Source organism: Odontesthes bonariensis, chromosome 22 (assembly GCF_027942865.1).
Source record: "Odontesthes bonariensis isolate fOdoBon6 chromosome 22, fOdoBon6.hap1, whole genome shotgun sequence".
Classification (NCBI taxonomy): Eukaryota; Metazoa; Chordata; class Actinopteri; order Atheriniformes; family Atherinopsidae; genus Odontesthes; species Odontesthes bonariensis.
The window spans coordinates 2,223,384-2,242,049 of NC_134527.1; the positions used below are offsets into that span (position 1 = coordinate 2,223,384).

The window sequence follows — 18,666 nt, forward strand, 5'->3', positions numbered from 1 at the left end:
GGTAGATTTTGGGTAGATTTGGGTAGATTTGGGTAGATTTGGATAGATTTGGGTCGATTTTGGGTCGATTGGGATAGATTTTGGATAGATTTGGATAGATTTGGGTAGATCTTGGATAGATTTTGGATAGATTTGGGTAGATTTTGGGTAGATTTTGGGTAGATTTGGGTAGATTTTGGGTAGATTTGGGTAGATTTGGGTAGATTTGGATAGATTTGGGTCGATTTTGGGTCGATTGGGATAGATTTTGGATAGATTTGGATAGATTTGGGTAGATCTTGGATAGATTTTGGATAGATTTGGGTAGATTTTGGGTAGATTTTGGGTAGATTTGGGTAGATTTTGGGTAGATTTGGATCGATTTGTGTAGATTTGGATCGATTTGGATAGATTTTGGGTCGATTGGGATAGATTTTGGGTAGATTTGGATAGATTTGGATAGATTTTGGGTAGATTTTGGATAGATTTGGGTAGATTTTGGATAGATTTTGTGTAGATTTGAGTAGATTTGGATAGATTTTGGGTAGATTTCGATAGATTTTGGATAGATTTTGGGAAGATTTGGGTAGATTTTGGGTAGATTTTGGTAGATGGAAGTCTTTACAGGACCTCCATTTTTCCACCGCTCTGCACTGCAGGCCTGGCAGACTCTGCCAGAGTCTGAAGTCTTCACACCTGGTGAGATTCCAGGTATTTGGGGTTTTCCAGGAGCCTCTGATATTCAGTACCATCTCAGGGACTGTGTTCGAAACAGCATACTACATACTGCATACTTCCATACTGCATACTCATGGATCAGACAGTAAGTAGAGCTTTTACCCACAATGCAATTCGCTCCTGCCCGAGCTGAAATCAGCCGGCCTGAAGCTCTAAACTCTGTAAACTTTAGCAACATTTGAAACATTTTCAAGTGAGAAAGTAGTCGTTTAGATCCCCAACGTGTTGAAAACCTGACAAAATACCGGCTGTTTACAATTTAGTTCCCACGAATTCGGCGCTACTAAAGCTAGCCGCAGTGAGCAACGCACTTCTGGTTATTTTCACAAAATAAAATACCCGTTGCCTTTTATCATAGGGAAAGCCATTACCATACAATTGGTGCTTTTGTTTTGGAAACAGGAAGTGAACCTACCCTCGTTGTAGCTAGCTTGAAACTGCTGTTTTGACAGGAAATGACGATAGGCGACGTCACGTTACGTTGCATCTTGGGTAGTTTGAGTATGAGTAGTAACCTCATGATGCATACCCAACATTTCGGAGAATCTAGTATGCATCCGGGAACTTCTCGCTTCCTCAAACTCGCATACTAACTCAAAAAGTTAGCAGGAGTAGTAGGAGAAGTATGCGGTTTCGAACGCAGCCAGAGACTCCGATGCTTCAATCTGCCAGCCTGAGGGATGTCGGCTGCACCAAACTGGGTCATCTGAGAAAGATGATGGCTTCACATGTGGATGTCAGGAGGGGGAGAGGTGGAACCAGCTCTATCCGACTGATTGATGGAGAGGTGGAGGAGCTCTACGCTGCTCCACCACAGCCTTTAAGGGGTTTTCTGAGAGACTCTTTGTGAGCTGTGGAATGAGGGCGGTGAGTATGGTTTCCCCTCTTTCTCTGTCTCCCCAGCCGTGGGGGAGTGGCAGGAGGGAGAGGGTCAGCTGTCGTCCCTCATATCACCACATCTGGGGAGATTTCAGGATGTTGGAAAGACTGAACTCTACCAGACCTGTGTGAAGGTTCCTGAGCTCTGGGCATTGTCTGGGGTTAGGGAGTCGAGGTGGAGGTGGGTTTCTGGCTCAGGCTCAGGTCCCTGTTCAAGCCTCCCATCTAAAAACGGGCAGCAGGCCTCCAGGGGAGGATGGCATCATGGAGCAATGGCTGCAGATACAGAGCACACGCTGATCCTGGGGTCAAGGAGGATCAGGACCCAAAACTCTGATGATAGTTCTTCGTCTCAGGGTTAAACATACTTCTTACAAAATGAGTTGAGAAAGAATGAAATATGTTTTGTTGGTTGTTCTTTCTGTTGGCGATGTTATAGTCTTTGTTTCCTCTCCTCTTTGATAGGATAAGTCTGTCGTTAACACTGAATTTGTATTGTTTTTCTTTTTTTTTCATGTTTTTTTTTGTCTTTTTGGTATTTTGTTTCTATTTTAATATTTATTATATATATATCTATTTTGTATTTTTCTGTTTCTTTTTCTAATGAAAAATAAGTTGGAATCTGAGGGGGGAATAGGATGGTTTAAGGTCTCCTCCCCTCCTTCAGTAATCACTTAGCTGGCTGAGGAGCAGCAGAGGGAGCAGGTGCAGCTAAATGTTAATGAATTCCTCTGTGGCTGCCATCACCGTAACACTGGCTGAATATTTAAACTCCTTGTTGACTTACACCTCAGCTGATGGAGATGGAGACGCACAAATTCCATCAGTTTGAGTGTCTGTGTGTGTTAACATCACACCTACAACATGTGTGTGAATGCACTGCATGTGATGCAGTCTGTATCTGAGCTGTAAATCTGACAGCTGACACCAGCTAATGGTGTAATTGAAAACGGAGGCTTCTGATTGGCTGTCAGGTTGATAATGAGTCGTCTTAAATCCTGTGCACATCATATTTCCTAAATTAAGTTGAGACTTTGTACGCTGGCACAGGAAAACAATGATGTAACAAACTAAAATAATTTTGATTACTATTGATTTTTGGGTGCTTTCCGAATTACGGAAAGAAACTGAAAGAAATTGAATATAGAAAACAACACGTCAGCTTTTTTCTTTAGGTGAGGAAAAAGCCTTTTATGGATTTTTGAATTAGATGGAATGATCTGCATTTTGTGCTCAGCTGGATGTTTACATGTAAACTCAGAAATGTTGGGCCTCTGCACAAATGTGGAAAATCATCTCGTGCTGTTGACGTCAGCGTCTGCAGGACGGGTGAGGATCTTTACCCACAATGCATTTTGCTCCTGCCCGAGCCGAAATCAGCCGGCCTGAAGCTGATTTCTCTTAAGCTCTAAACTCTGTAAACTTTTACAACATTTGAAACATTTTCAGGAGAGAAAGTAGTCGTTTAGATCCCCAACGTGTTGAAAACCTGACAAAATACCGGCTGTTTACAGTTTTGTTCCCACGAATTCGGCGCTACTAAAGCTAGCTGCAGTGAGCAACGCACTTCCGGTTATTTTCACAAAATAAAATACCCGTTGCCTTTTATCACAGGGAAAGCCATTACCATACAATTGGTGCTTTTGTTTTGAAAACAGGAAGTGAACCTACCCCCGTTGTAGCTAGCTTGAAACTGCCGTTTTGACAGGAAATGACGATCGGCGACGTCACGTTACGTTGCATCTTGGGTAGTTTGAGTATGAGTAGTAACCTCATGATGCATACCCAACATTTCGGAGAATCTAGAATGCATCCGGGAACTTCTCGCTTACTCAAACTCGCATACTTACTCAAAAAGTTAGTAGGAGTAGTAGGAGAAGTATGCGGTTTGGAACACAGCCAAAGTGGACAAAGAGTGATCAGACTGAGTTATTAAGTGCATGTAGACACCTTAATCTGACTAAGAACTGGATCGGATGGGATTCAGACCCCGAGATAACTGGGTTGAAAGTCACTTTAAACCTGCTTGTAGACGCTGAAGCACGTGGTGAATCAGACTTTGCGTTCTGCGCATGCTCCAGATGTTTTCCCGGGGTCGTGACCCGGAAGTCAAAGGAGACGATATTCCTGTTGTTGTCGCCGTCAGAAAGAAACAAACAACGCGATGGAGAACGCTCCGTTGGGCATCGAGTTTGTGCAACAAGCAGCTCATCACAGACCAAATGTAGAGGGACGTAGCTTCATCTGGCTCTGCGTTCTCCATCTTTCTCCAATGCCTGAGTTTGTTGTTGTAGTTGGTGGTGAAGAGGTCAACAGGAAGTGGCTCTATTAGCAACAGCTGGAATGGGTACAGCGCCACCTATCATACCGGGGTATGACACGCTTTGTGCCTCTGATCCCATTCATTCACCGCCAGATATCCAAGGAGAATTACCCTTAATAACTCAGTCTGATTGTAATTTAGCCAATAATCTGATCCTTTCAGAGCCATGTGACCCCACTGAGTGATGGCTGCCCGTCACCTTTTTGTTGGCTCCCTGGTTTTCCTTCCTTGGACCACTTTAGTTCGGTCCTGCAGACCAGGAACATCCCAAAAAGCTGCTGCTGTGACATCAGAAACTGTTGGTCAAAGTCCCTCGAGTCCTTAAGCCTGGTGCCACTGTGACAGCGTTATAAAGGTTTTTCCCTCCACCTGTCAGAGGTTATAATGTTGTGGCTGATTTGTGTTTTCCTTTTTTCCAAAGAAAATTAGATTTGCAGTAATTGTTTCCACAGCAGAATCTGTTGTTTGCCTCCTCTGAGGCCTGATAAACCAGCCGGCGTTTCCTCCCCTGTTCATCACCGGCAGCCATGGAGCTATAATGAAATGATTCTGCTTGTAAACCTTTTGGAACGTGATTAAAAGTGTAACGGTATACATCTCATGACTGAGGTAACAGAGCTGTGAGACGAATGGGCCAAATGCACAACCTGATTATAAAAAAACAACCAACAAACTCTGTGAACTGGTGTCGTCTGCTTCAGTTTCAGTCTTAGAGGTGAAGTTACACAGTTAGAATCAGAAGTCATGAGTGAGGTCGTATCATGAGACAAAGAAAATGTGCTTTTTTATCATAAATGAATCTTCATTGGTTAAAGTTCGACACGTTAGATTGTTGTGTTTGCAGAGTGGCTGACGGCAGCTGCCTCACAGAGCAGGGCTCACCGGAGGCCTCGTCAACATCTGCTGTGTGTGTGTGTGTGCGTGCACGTGTGTGTGTGTGTGGCAGAGATGGGTTGTTAACATGCAAATAAAGCAATTAAGATTCATTCAACACAGCCCCAAACATGCAGACAGAAACACACACAGACACAAAATCTCTTACAAAAGGAGCCGAATGAGATCAGATTTACAGTCGCTTCCTGCACAGTGCTGTAAAATCACTGCATGCATGTCACATCTGTGGGGCGACCTTCCCTGGGGTCATCCCACACATCTGGGCATTTTAAATCTACACAACTGGCATCAACTTACTGATTTAAAGTTGGAATCTGCACGCTGTATTGCTCAAAATGTCCGTTCGATGGTCAGAACTGACACTAAAGCAGCTCATTAAGAATAATAATCACTACAGAGAAGGCTAAATTACTGTTTAAAGACCCAGAACTGCCTCACTGAGCCTGCAAAGAGACCCAGCACAGACCAACAATTTGTGAATAAACGATTTAAAGACCCAGAACTGCCCAAAAGAGAGCTATAAAGCTAAGTGGGACTATTTGAAAGACGCATTAAATGACCACAAAGACGCTTCTATCAGCAGCTTTTGCACCAAATGATGTTAACTCGTTGCTTTTGCTGTATTTGTTGCCTCTCAGAGCATCAAGGTGTCCTGGCAGCCGCCCCCCCGCAGCGCCCAGAACGGCGTCATCACTGCCTACAAGATCAGGTACAGGAAGACCGGGCGCCGGGGAGACCAGGAGGCCATCGAACCCAACAACTTCTGGTACCTGTTCACAGGTGAGACCGACTTTATTCCATCAACAGCAAAGATTTTAAGGTAAATAATAGGGCGTGTAATAATAAACTCATTATTATCGCGTTAACTTGTTAATTATTTAATGCCGATAAATATTTTATCGCGCATTAGCGCAGTTTTTATTATTGTAAAAGTCTGTTGAATGCATCACATTCACACAGTTACAGCAAACACCACGAATCATGGAGGAATTAAATAAAGATAAACCAGCAGCTAACATCACCGCTACAGCTGTGAAGCTAACGGAGCTAACCGGCGCTACTTCCTGTTTTATTTGTTTCAACATAAAAGCACGTATTTCAAAATAAATGTAAAAAAAAAAAAACTCCTTTGTCTTCTCAGCGTAGTAGTTCCAGTCTAAAATATCACTTAAAGGCAAAACACACAACTGATAGCAGCAAGTCATTCAAGGAAACAGACAGTGGAGCGAGGCTTCTACATAAAAACTACAGAAAGATGCTGATGTTAAAAGTGTGTTTGCACAACAAATGTTATGGCACTTTCATTCATATGGCAGCACATTTAAAATAAAACTAAATGCTAAAAGCTATACACTACTTTTGGATTCATTTTTGGATTCTGCGTACAAATGTGATTAATTGTGATTAATCAGGGAAATCATGTGATTAATTAGATTAAACATTTTAATTGTTGCCCAGCCCTACTTAAAACAAATGTATATCTATAGAAAGACAGGAATAATGTATGTTATCGGGAGAGCTTTTGTGTATTTTCACTGCTAATCCCCTTTAGATTCCTAATATTTGTTGCCATTTACCCAAATCCTTGCCATTAAAACAACGCTGACTTGGCTAATAGCAGTTCCTGTTTGCAGTGTCTAAATCATCGGGTTGATTTTTAATTTGTTTTATTTATTAATGCTTTAGAAAGAAGTTAACATGAAGAAGTTCCTTGTTGACTTGCAGTGAACCAAAACTATAATAAGAATGGAAAAAAAAATACAAAATAAGTCTAGACTTTCATGTTGGAGCATTCTGAAGTTTTGTTTTAGTCAGTCCACATCTCAGTTTACCTGATATCAGGGAAATCATGTGATTAATTAGATTAAACATTATAATCGTTGCCCAGCCCGAGTAAATAAATATTTCATGAACATGTTTTTAAAACAAAACCGTGACAGAATTTCACAAAAACATTGCTGGATTAAGGGGATATAGATGAGGAAACACTGTATGTTCAACCTCTATCACAAAGGAGTTTCTACCTCATAGGTTAATGGAATTTTCTTTAAGAATTAAACTGATTCTTTCAGTCGGTTTGCTTGTTTGGACGATGACGAGATTGAAAGATATGTCTTTGTTCAGCCAGACTGATTTCTACATGAGAGGAAAACACAACGGAGCGTTTCCACTTTTTACTTTTTAAATATCAGACAAAGAAACGATCCAAATCCTGGAGATATATACACGAGTGAGTGTTTTCCTGTGTGTGGGTGGAGGACACAGTGGAATTGTGTCTGCTTTTTTAATTCCTTGTATCGTGTTTTTTTTTTTCCAGCATTTGCATAAAACATCTGCAACGTGTTTGTGTGCCTGCATTCAAACTGCCACCAGCTATTATTTCAATTTGAGGTTTGCAGGATTTGAATGAAACTGATCTCCCTTTTCATTATTTTCGACCGATGGTTATCTCCATCCGTCTGTCTGCGGCCGGCTCTCGTTCCCCGGCGGCGTGCCGGTGTTTGCGTGTGGAATCTAATCTGTCTGCTGTGGGGCTTGTTGTCAGTGGAAACCTTGTTTTTTTATACAATTTTAATAGGTTTTTTTTTTCCAAACGCAGCTATATTTAGGTGATGGAAACAAAAGCGCCTTAAAACGTTTATAAATATCACTCCGTCGTTGTTGTTGTTGTAACGGTAACGCGTTCTAATGAATCCAGTCCAGAAGTGAAGACGAGCAGGGCTTGGGTTTGTTTATTTGTAGACAAGAAATATTTTTTTTTATTTTTTATTTATTTAGTCATTTATTATTATTATTATTATTAGTTAGTAGTAGTAGTTTTATTAGAATTTGTATTATTATTTTTGTTGATATACAATTATTGTAAATATTATTTTTTTTTATTTATTATTTTTTATTTATTTAGTCATTTATTATTATTAGTTAGTAGTAGTATTTTTATTAGAATTTGTATTATTATTGTTGTTGTTAATATACAATCATTGTAAATATTAATATATATATTATTTATTTATTTATTTAGTCATTTATTCTTATTATTATTAGTTAGTAGTAGTAGTTTTATTAGAATTTGTATTATTATTATTGTTGTTGATATACAATTATTGTAAATATTAATTTTTTTAAATGTTTTATTTATTTAGACATTTATTCTTATTATTATTAGTTAGTAGTAGTAGTTTTATTAGAATTTGTATTATTATTGTTGTTGATATACAATTATTGTAAATATTAATTTTTTTTTATTTATTATTTTTTATTTATTTAGTCATTTATTATTATTATTATTAGTTAGTAGTAGTAGTTTTATTAGAATTTGTATTATTATTGTTGTTGTTAATATACAATCATTGTAAATATTAATATATTTTTTTATTTTCATTTATTTAGTCATTTATTATTATTAATATTAGTTAGTAGTAGTAGTTTTATTAAAATTGGTTTTAATAATAATAATTATTATTTTTTTATTTTATTTTTTGAGCTACTTGATTAATTTGAATTTTGAATAAAGTGTTTTTCTGTTCTCCTGAGAAGCAGCTGGATGTCAGATGTAAAGCCTGTTTCCTCTCTCTGCAGGTCTGGAGAAGGGCAGTCAGTACAGTTTCCAGGTGGCAGCCATGACAGTAAACGGGTCGGGTCCTGCCAGCGAGTGGTACGCCGCCGAGACGCCCGAGAACGACCTGGATGGTGAGTGGGCGTCTTCGTGTGGTCGCTGTAATCGTGCACCCCAACACATGTGTTTAATATTTAACCAGCGAAGGGCCGAGGCTGCTGTGGGGGGGGTAAAGGTTCGGGCTCAAGGGAGGAGGCAGAGAGGAGATGGAGGCTGTTTACCGAGGTGAAAGGATGCTCAAATCTATGAATATGAAAAAAGTCTCCCCACCTCCATCAGCGCTTCCTGCCTGAGGCCGAACCCCCGACTCTGCTCACACTGTTACAGCGTCTCAGGGACCGGACATTCACATGGTGAATTCATTGATGTTCTGTTCAGTGTGCTTTTAGAAAATCTTTGTTTTAGTCTCCAACTCTAGAAGGCAAGGCCAGGCCATTTTATTTATAGAGCACAATTCATACACAGGGCAATTCAAAGTGCTTCACAGCTACATAAAATCACAAGAAAGCAATAAAATCATTAAAAAGAAATAAAAAATAAAAATAAAATAAAAATAATATAATAAAAACCCATTAAAATAATCATTAATTAATTAAAAAGTGAAGAGTGCAGATAAACACTTTCAGGTGTCATACGCACAGCTAAACAGAACTGTTTTCAGCCTGGATTTAAACATTGTCAGAGTTGAGGCCTGTCTCACATCTTCTGGAAGACTGTTCCAGATGTTAGGAGCATCAAACTGAAACCTTGTTTAGTCCTGAGCTGTTTTAAAGTCTATTCTCTGAGCGACAGGAAGCCAGTGCAGAGACCTGAGCACTGGACTAATATGGTCGTATTTCCTGGTTCCGGTCAGGACTCGAGCAGCAGCGTTCTGGATGTACTGCAGCTGTCTTACAGCCCGTTTAGAGCCCAGTGAGCAGGCCGTTACAGTAGTCTAACCTGCTGGAGACAAACGCATGGATCAGTCTCTCTCAGTCTGCTTTAGACACTATTCCTTTGATTCTGGCAATGTTTTTTAGATGGTAAAAAGCTGCTGATGTTGCTGATTTAATGTGGCTGTTAAAGGTCAGGTCTGAGTGCGATATTACCCGAGATTTCTAACCTGATTATCAGGTTTTAGAGAGACTGATAACACTTTCTCTTTGTTTCTGTGGGCCACTGACAGTGATTTCAGTTTTGTCTGAGTTTAGCTGGAGGAAATTGTTTTGCATCCAGAAGGATTCAAACCGCTGACCTCAGGCTAAAGCTCCAGAACAAAACGTTCAGTTAAAAGCAGCAAACACATCCATGCTAACTGTATTTGTTGGCCCGGACAGAGAGAGACGCAAATCTCATTTCAATGGATTATCACTCGATAAAGTGGAATGAAGCGTCCCCCCCGTGAGGCCTGACGGCTCACAGATCTGATCTAATCCGATGCTGAGGAGTAACACAAAGTGTCAGGTCCCGTAAGGCCCCGTTACGCCGCTAATGTGGTTAGCATGTGTTAGCCGCTGCTGCTTTAAGCATCTCCAGCAGGAGACATGGAGGTCCTGAGAGCTTCACACTGGAAAAAATCAAAGTCTTACCAAGTGTATTTGTCTCATTTCTAGTCAAAATATCTCATTACACTTAATATAAGACACAACTGCCTAACAAGCACCATTTCAGCCAGATATAGGGACTTGTTTGGAATATCTTGTTAAGTGAAAAAGTCTTGAAAACAAATTGTTTTGAGTCACATTTCCCATAAACAAGCTTTTTTTTGACATTTGAAGAGGTTTTTAAGCTAATTTCAAGATCACTTTTATCTCAAAAGTCCTAAATATCACATTTTATTTCAAGAAATCTTGACAAGCCGATTTTCACTAGTTCCATTGGCAGATTTTTTTGCTTATTTCAAGCAAAAACGTCTTTTATTTGTTGATTTGTTTTACTTATTTTTGGAGGGGCATTTTTTTCCAGTGCATCTTCTGCGTTAATGTGATGTTTGGTTGTTGTGTCCACAGAGAGTCAGGTGCCCGACCAGCCCAGCTCTCTGCACGTCAGACCGCTTCCCAACAGCATCATCATGTCCTGGACCCCCCCGCTCAGCCCCAACATCCTGGTGCGAGGCTACATCATCGGCTACGGAGTGGGGAGCCCCTACGCCGACACGGTTCGGGTGGACAGCAAGCAGAGATACTACTCCATCGAAAACCTAGGTACTGTGGACTCAGAGAATAGGTCAGAGTCAGTGGGGTCACATGGCTCTGAAAGATCAGATTATTGGCTAAATTACAATCAGACTGAGTTATTAAGGGTAATTCTCCTTGGATATATGGCGGTGAATGAATGGGTTCAGAGGCACAAAGCGTGTCATACCCCGGTATGATAGGTGGCGCTGTACCCATTCCAGCTGTTGCTAATAGAGCCACTTCCTGTTGACCTCTGCACCACCAACAACAACAACAAACTCAGGCATTGGAGAAAGATGGAGAACGCAGAGCCAGATGAAGCTACGTCCCTCTACATTTGCTCTGTGATGAGCTGCTTGTTGCACAAACTCGATGCCCAACGGAGCATTCTCCATCGCGTTGTTTGTTTCTTTCCGACGGCGACAACAACAGGAATATCGTCTCCTTTGACTTCCGGGTCACGACCCCGGGAAAACATCTGGAGCATGCGCAGAACGCAAAGTCTGATTCACCACGTGCTTCAGCGTCTACAAGCAGGTTTAGAGTGACTTTCAACCCAGTTATCTCGGGGTCTGAATCCCATCCGATCCAGTTCTTAGTCAGATTAAGGTGTCTACATGCACTTAATAACTCAGTCTGATGGTAATTTAGCCAATAATCCGATCCTTTCAGTGCCAGGTGGTCGGCTGTTTATGGGAGTTTCATCAGAAGCTGAACTCACATGGACTTTTATTGCATTGCAGACAGTTGGATCCCAGGTTTCCCATGTTGTGCCTCATCTTCATTTCATTTCTTTTGTTTGTTTTATGTTGCCATTCTCTGTCCTGATACTCTGATGCTGCGGATGCACAGAAATGAAGCAGTTCAGATGGTAATCTGCCTCCTTCCTTCCACCTCAGTCGTCTTTTTTCCAGTTCAAAATGTTCCAGCTTTCTCTCTCGGGGACATACCAGGACAGCAGGGTTGCCAGTCCGATTCTTTTCACCCTTTTCTTTTGCAGCCGTTACTCTGCAGTTTGTGCATCACGTAGTTTTGCTGAGTCATGCCACAGAAGTGTAAACGGCCTATTTCCAACAGCACAGATCTGGTTGGGAACTGGGCGGTTCTTTTAGTCTCAGCATCCATTTCTCCCTTAATTATCTGGAGTTAATTATCTGTCCTGAGCAAAATGTGATGGACCGTCCCAGATGCCTCTGAGCCCAGAGAACATTAGCGTTAGCGTTAGCCTTCCTTTTTGTGCAGTAAAGCTTCACTTATCCCTAATATCAGCTGTCGCTGGATGATGGTTCTTGATGCAGGGGTTCGGGTTGCACTTCTTACAGATTCCTTGAATTGTTTAATGACATTCTCCATTTTTTTAAGGGGAGAATTGTTCAAATTCCTTTCAATCGTTCTTTGAGGAAAGTAGTTTTTAAAAGGTTCAACGATTTTCTCACACATTGAAGACTGAAACTCAACCTCAGATGGATGCTGCTGCTTTTGTGCGAAATCCTGATTCTAATCACTTCATCTTCCTCATCTTCCTCTTTTTCTTCTTGCTTCCTGCAAAAACCTTGTAGTATTAAATATGTAGGACGAGTTCAATCATATGCAAGGCGTGGAATCGGGCAAAAATGGCACCAAAACGAACCTTCCATCCACAATGGCCGCCTTCCTGTGGACGTGGGACCATGGCGGCATGAGACTTTTTTGTGCGTCTGGGTATGATGAATGAGTGTACCGAATTTCGTCGTCCCACGCGAAACTAACCCCATTGCGGGGACCATTTTTAAGCATTCTAGGGGGCGCTACAGAGTCAATGAGCGACTCCCAAAAATATTAAGTTTAGATTCTTTCATGTCGTCGACCGGCAGGTGGCGCTCGCAAAATTTCACGAGTTTTCGAGCACCTTTTGCAAAGAAGAAGAAGAACTCCTACAGATACAATAGTGAGCTAATTAGTTATATCTCAACCTGAGAGCATTTATAAAGTTAAAGCAGAGCAGTCTGCAAAGTAGATTCAGGATTTATATTTATGCGTCTGAGTTACAAACCATCTGCCTTCCAGAACCACATCATAGATCTGTGAACACTTCATGGATGTATGTCTATCAGAAGTGTGAATAATATAAACATCTGGTCTCATTATAATGTTATAAAAAGAAGATGTTGTCAGCTGATAGTCGAGCAGATGCCGGTGAGCTTTCACAGCCCAACTAAGGTGTGATGGACAAACGCTGAAGGCAGCTCCCACGGTAAACTTTTCCATTTGGATCCGAGAAGCATCATCTATCATGAAACTGCTGCTGCTGGCATTGATTAAGCCTTCAGAATCTAATCTCTGTTCATCAAGATTCCACGTAAAAGCTCCACACATGTGCCTTATTTATTATGCTCAGATCTCCCAGCCTCCATCAGCGCTTCCTGCCTGAGGCTGAACCCCCGACTCTGCTCACACTCTGTTAAAACTTCTCAGGGACGGAACCGGAGCAGCCGTGCAAAATTACAGCCGAAAAGAAAGAGATACAACATCACGTACAACTCGTTTTTTAATCAGATAGTTTTTATGAATGGTTCTCATGGATGTTATAACGCTTTGTTGCATGTAATGTTAGATAAACCCTGTTTCCAGCCCTGAGAAGTCGAAGGGATCGGCCCCCTAAGTGGTGCAACATATGAAATCTATGAAAGTATTGGGCTCCGCCTTCTTGTTTTGATTATATTTAGGATGGAGACCCGTTATGTTCGTTATGTTCAGGTACTGCAACTCTAATATTTTGTCAGGTTGTAAGGTTAGTCTGTCACAAGGCCGGTATACATGGCGACATGACCAAGTATTAAGAAGCTTAGCTGCAGGTATTGAAGATAAACGAAGGCAGGTAAACTTAGGAGCGTCTAAGGTGAAGAGTGTCAATTCAGTTTGTCCAAGAGGGGGAGAAAGTTAAAAAGACGATAAGGAGGCACGGTAGCTTGGAGGATGCTTGTGATTGGGAGATGCAGGTAGATTTAGGAAATAAGCTTGTTGTTCCCCAGGAGATAGCCTCAACAAATGTAAGGCCTGATATAGTCTTGGGGTCTAGGAGTAGAATGAGAGTCTATTTCATAGAGCTGACTGTTCCTTGGGAGGAATTAGTAGCAGAAGCATATGAAAGGAAAAAGCTTAGATATGTGGAGTTGGGGGCAGAAGCAGAGCAGCGAGGATGGAAGGTTAGAATCTGTCCAGTGGAAGTAGGATGTAGAGGATTTGTTGCAAAGTCTGTTGTCTCATTGCTGAGGGAGCTGGGTGTAAGTGGACAGAGTGTGAGGAAAATAGTGAAGGAAGTGTCAGATGAGGCAGTAAAGTCCAGTCAGTGGATTTGGATTAGAAGATGCAATAGCAGCTGGGGGCCCAGCAGGGGGAGCACTTAGGGTAAACAGACTTTTGAAAAAGCAAAGAAGAAGTTCAAGCTATTTAAGTGGAGGGTTTGGCACATGTGATCCTTTTGAAACCAGGCGGCCATTTTGGGTGAGTTGGCTTGGAGTGAGTTGTATCGATTTGTTTTTGCTGGCATTGTTAGTGATTATAGGATTGTTTAGGTGAGTCTGTCTGTTGAATCTGCTAGTGTGTCTTGTCCTGCCTCCACCTCTGGCACCCTCTATACTTTCATTACCCCCTACCCGAACCAGGGTTTGCATCCCCACCCCGCTGTGACTGGTGTGCAGTTGGTGAGAGGCTGAGGTAGATTATGGTTGTTGTGGTGTGAGGAGCAGTGTTGGCTGGCATTAGGGGGGTGACTCTGGGACACCAGTGGTCATTGTCTAGCCTCCTGGAGGTGTCGTGGGCCCAACTAGACGAAACAGGAGGTTCCCACCTGATGACCCCAATGACATGTTGGTCAGCACTGCTCACTGATCTATATAATAGGGAGTGTAGGGAATTATTCACTGAGTCTGGTCCATTATTAATTTTATTTTATTTTTATTTTCTTTAGCACAAGTTTCTTGCGTTTATATTGAATAGGGCTGGGCGAGTTAACTCGTTATTATCGCGTTTACTCGTTAATTATTTAACGCGATAAATATTTTATTGCCCATTAACGCAGGTTTTATTATTTATTTTATTTTGTAAAAGTCTGTTGCTCACAGGCTTTTATTTTGTAAAAGTCTGTTGCTGTCTGCTGTGGAACAGGAAAAGAAAGTAATCGGCGGATCCACCAAACATGGAGAAGGGTACGGAACTTTTACTCTGCCATTTTCATGTTAAAGTTCTTCCAGACGGCGGAGTCGACAGAACCAAAGTCATCTGTAAACACTGCCAAGTTGAATTGTCTTCTCAGCGTAGTAGTTCCAGTCTAAAATATCACTTAAAGGCAAAACACACAACTGATAGCAGCAAGTCATTCAAGGAAACAGACAGTGGAGCGAGGCTTCTACATAAAAACTACAGAAAGATGCTGATGTTAAAAGTGTGTTTGCACAACAAATGTTATGGCACTTTCATTCATGTTTAATCTAATTAATCACATGATTTCCCTGATTAATCACGATTAATCACATTTGAACGCAAAATCCAAAAATGAATCCAAAAGTAGCGTATAGCTTTTAGCATTTAGTTTTATTTTAAATGTGCTGCCATATGAAAGAAAGTAAAAGCCTGTGAGCAACAGACTTTTACAATAAATAAAACCTGCGTTAATGCGCGATAAAAATATTTATCGTTGTTAAATAAATAACTCACCCAGCCCTAATAAAAAGCTTGGGTGCATCATCTTTCCCTTCTAAGGTTTTACTAAATTAAATAATCCGTTCCTTAACAGGTCTTAATAACATGAGGCACGCTTTGGTGGTAGTGGAAGCCCTGAAATAAGTGAACCGACCCGTACAGGACTGCATAGTGGAAACGAGGCTTAAAGGTCCAAACCAGCAGTGCTGTTGGACGCTGAGTCGAGCTAAATGTTCCTCAGAGCCAGACACACCTGGAGAGTTTTGCAAAATGTTCACTTCTCAGTTCCAAAATGAGTTTACTTTTCCAGCCTGGTTATCAGCACCATCTATTTAATTCATGTTGTTCATCTCTTTGTAAATTCAGTCTTTGCTTTTCAGCCGAGAATGTGCCAATATTGACACAGTGCTGCTCTCTTCCATTAATTCGTTATGATTATGAAATCCCCATTTAATTCCTTTCAATAATTTAAAGGAATTTAATAAGAAAGCTGCTGGAGGTGGAAATCTAATTGTAAAAGGTCTAAAAAGAGAGAAAACATCATCCCCAGTGAGAGCAACAAGCAATTTGGATGCCAAAGTAGACAAAAACAAATTGGAGGAATATTTATGCAGAGCTGAAAATTTCCCTCTGAGGTCTCATAATGGACGGCTAATGAAAAATAAAACCCAGCTGCTGTGTTGCATGCGCACATCAGAGCGTGTGCACATATGTAGATGGCATTTGTAATTCACAGTGATCAATAATTCATGTGGCGAAACGTCTGGGGAGCGTTGCAGCCATGTTTGCTTTACTGATGCAACGGTTTGATGCTGCATGGAAGAACATGCTGCACCGTCATGTCAGCAGTGATGAACCGGGCTGAGCCCCTGCTTAAAGGGACAGTTCGCCTCTTTAAACATGAAGCTGTGTGACATCCCATATCAGCAACATCATTTCTGAACATCTTCTTACCCCCTGCTGCGTCCTGTGAGCAGAGTTCCAGCCTCGTTTTGGTGTTGATGAAGGTAGTCCGGCTAGTTGGCTGGGGTTTAAAAAATAAAGTGTTTTGCTTCTCAGAACATTGGGCCTCATGCAAGAACCGTTCGTACGCACAGATTTGTTCTTAAATCGTACGTACGAGTGATTTAAGAGAATTTGCCCATTCACCAATCTTTTAGTATTTTACGTTTTCTTTCAGGTACGAACAGAATTTACGAGTGATCCAGAGCTGTCGTAGGAGTTTCCTAAAGTAGTCCGCTGTTATTCAAATCAAGTTTGCTTGACTAATGGATTGTATATTTAATTACTTTGAAGAAAACATAAATAAATATATACAATATACCCCATAATGATGCTGAAATTATTCTGTTTGACTTAAAATATGCACTAATCGAAGGTTAATTTGAATCTGTATATAACGGGAAGCATAACCAGCGGCTGTCTTGCTACTTTTGGATGCCTTAGTGAGTCAGGCTCTTGGAAGAGAGCGTGTGGAGACAGACGAATGACTGACATCGCGATTTAGATCGCCAAGGACTGTGCTGCTGCTAATATGCAGCTTGCTGGAGCCACAACTCCAGAGAGAAACACGCCGATCAAACCCAATTCCACCACACGTCCAGGTCCTCACCACCCTTGGATTTTTGGCCACTGGAACCTTTCAGAGGGAGACTGGAGACAGATCGGGGGTGTCCCAGTCCTCTGTGAGTCGTGCGCTCCCCTTGGTCATCAAAGCTCTCATCAGTTTATCACACACGGTACATCAAATTCCCATACACCGCTGTCCAACAAGTACAGATTAAGAGGGACTTTCATGCCTTCTCTGGACTGCCGATCATAATTGGAGCACGAGACGCATATACGCATCAAAGCACCCGTGAGCTGAAGGCCAGGTGGGTGTGTCTCCATACAGCGGGGGGCAAACTGCTCTATAGCCCAGGGAAGGCATGCCAGATTTGCGCAATATTGCCATGAACGAGGGTCTCCTAAAACCTGAACCAGCCCAGGCAGACCAGAAGGTGTGGTGCCAGAAGACCCCCCTCATGAAAGAGCCATCATGATGAGGCAACAACTGATTGCACGGCTTTAGCTGCAGTCATCGAGCGCCTGCCCATGGCGAGACGTTTTTTTTAAGCCATTTTCATGTCAAACCATTTATTTTTTTATTTCGCTGACATGGTATTAACAGCACTCCTAATTGCTTCCCATTTCTTCACTTTAGCAGGTCCCTTAATTCCACTGCTGACTCTGCTAAAAATGACAGATTTTCCTTTCTGGATCTCTGAAAGCAGAACTTTAATCTCAGAGCCCGTATTCTCATGACTCAGCACTTCCTGGCACAGTAGCGAGGAAGCACAGCCTTATATGGTATTATTTTGGGCGTGGAGTATGCAAATCTACTATCCTCGTGCACGTGAACTTAAGATACGCACAGGTGTGATTCATCATTTACGCAGGTCGTTTACACACTTTTTCCGAAGTTAAGAGCGTTTGTGGAATCTGACGTGGCGTGTTCGTACGAGACCTTCGTACGAAAAAAGTGAGAGAAATTTAGAATAAAAATACGAAAATGTTCTTGCATGAGGCCCAATATGCGTTCAACAGAGTAATACATTTGCATCACAAAATGGTTCTCCAGGAAAAAGTCAGACCTCACAATCTCTGTGTTAGTTGTTTAACATCCCTGCAGCTGAAAACCTGAAAAGAATAAACTGATGCTGATTTAAAACAGTTCCTATAAATAGCAAAAATCATCACATGATATTCAATCCAAACTTCGATTTCCATGACTGTGTTTTCAGAGTTATGTCACGAACAAACTCAATATCTGACGTAAATGATGAGCATCGAGAGTTTCGCCTTCAGCCCAGTTTCCATCACACGGGTGTTTGCTCAGCTGCTCGCTGAACCGATCAAAGCAGGGGACTGCTCGGTCTGCACAGCACATAAAGGAAAGGAAAGGAAAGACAAGGAAAGGAAAGGAAAGGAAAGGAAAAGAAAGGAAAGGAAAGACAAGGAAACAAAAGGAAAGGAAAGGAAAGGAAAGACAAGGAAACAAAAGGAAAGGAAAGGAAAGGAAAGGAAAGGAAAGGAAAGGAAACAAAAGGAAAGGAAACAAAAGGAAAGGAAAGGAAAGGAAAGACAAGGAAACAAAAGGAAAGGAAAGGAAACAAAAGGAAAGGAAAGGAAAGGAAAGACAAGGAAACAAAAGGAAAGGAAACAAAAGGAAAGGAAAGGAAAGGAAAGGAAACAAAAGGAAAGGAAACAAAAGGAAAGGAAAGGAAAGGAAAGGAAAGGAAAGACAAGGAAACAAAAGGAAAGGAAAGGAAAGACAAGGAAACAAAAGGAAAGGAAAGGAAACAAAAGGAAAGGAAAGGAAAGGAAAGACAAGGAAACAAAAGGAAAGGAAAGGAAAGGAA

At 41.4% G+C, this 18,666-nt stretch overlaps 1 protein-coding gene across 1 annotated transcript in view; it reads left to right on the forward strand.

Moving 5' to 3' along the window:
* The window catches only part of dcc (DCC netrin 1 receptor), a 368,701-nt gene that overhangs the window by 232,478 nt on the left and 117,557 nt on the right, over positions 1 to 18,666 (forward strand). The window contains exons 13-15 of the mRNA XM_075455474.1: positions 5,452 to 5,593; positions 8,393 to 8,503; positions 10,418 to 10,612. Coding sequence (XP_075311589.1) covers positions 5,452 to 5,593; positions 8,393 to 8,503; positions 10,418 to 10,612 — 448 coding nt within the window. The remainder of the gene's footprint in view (positions 1 to 5,451; positions 5,594 to 8,392; positions 8,504 to 10,417; positions 10,613 to 18,666) is intronic.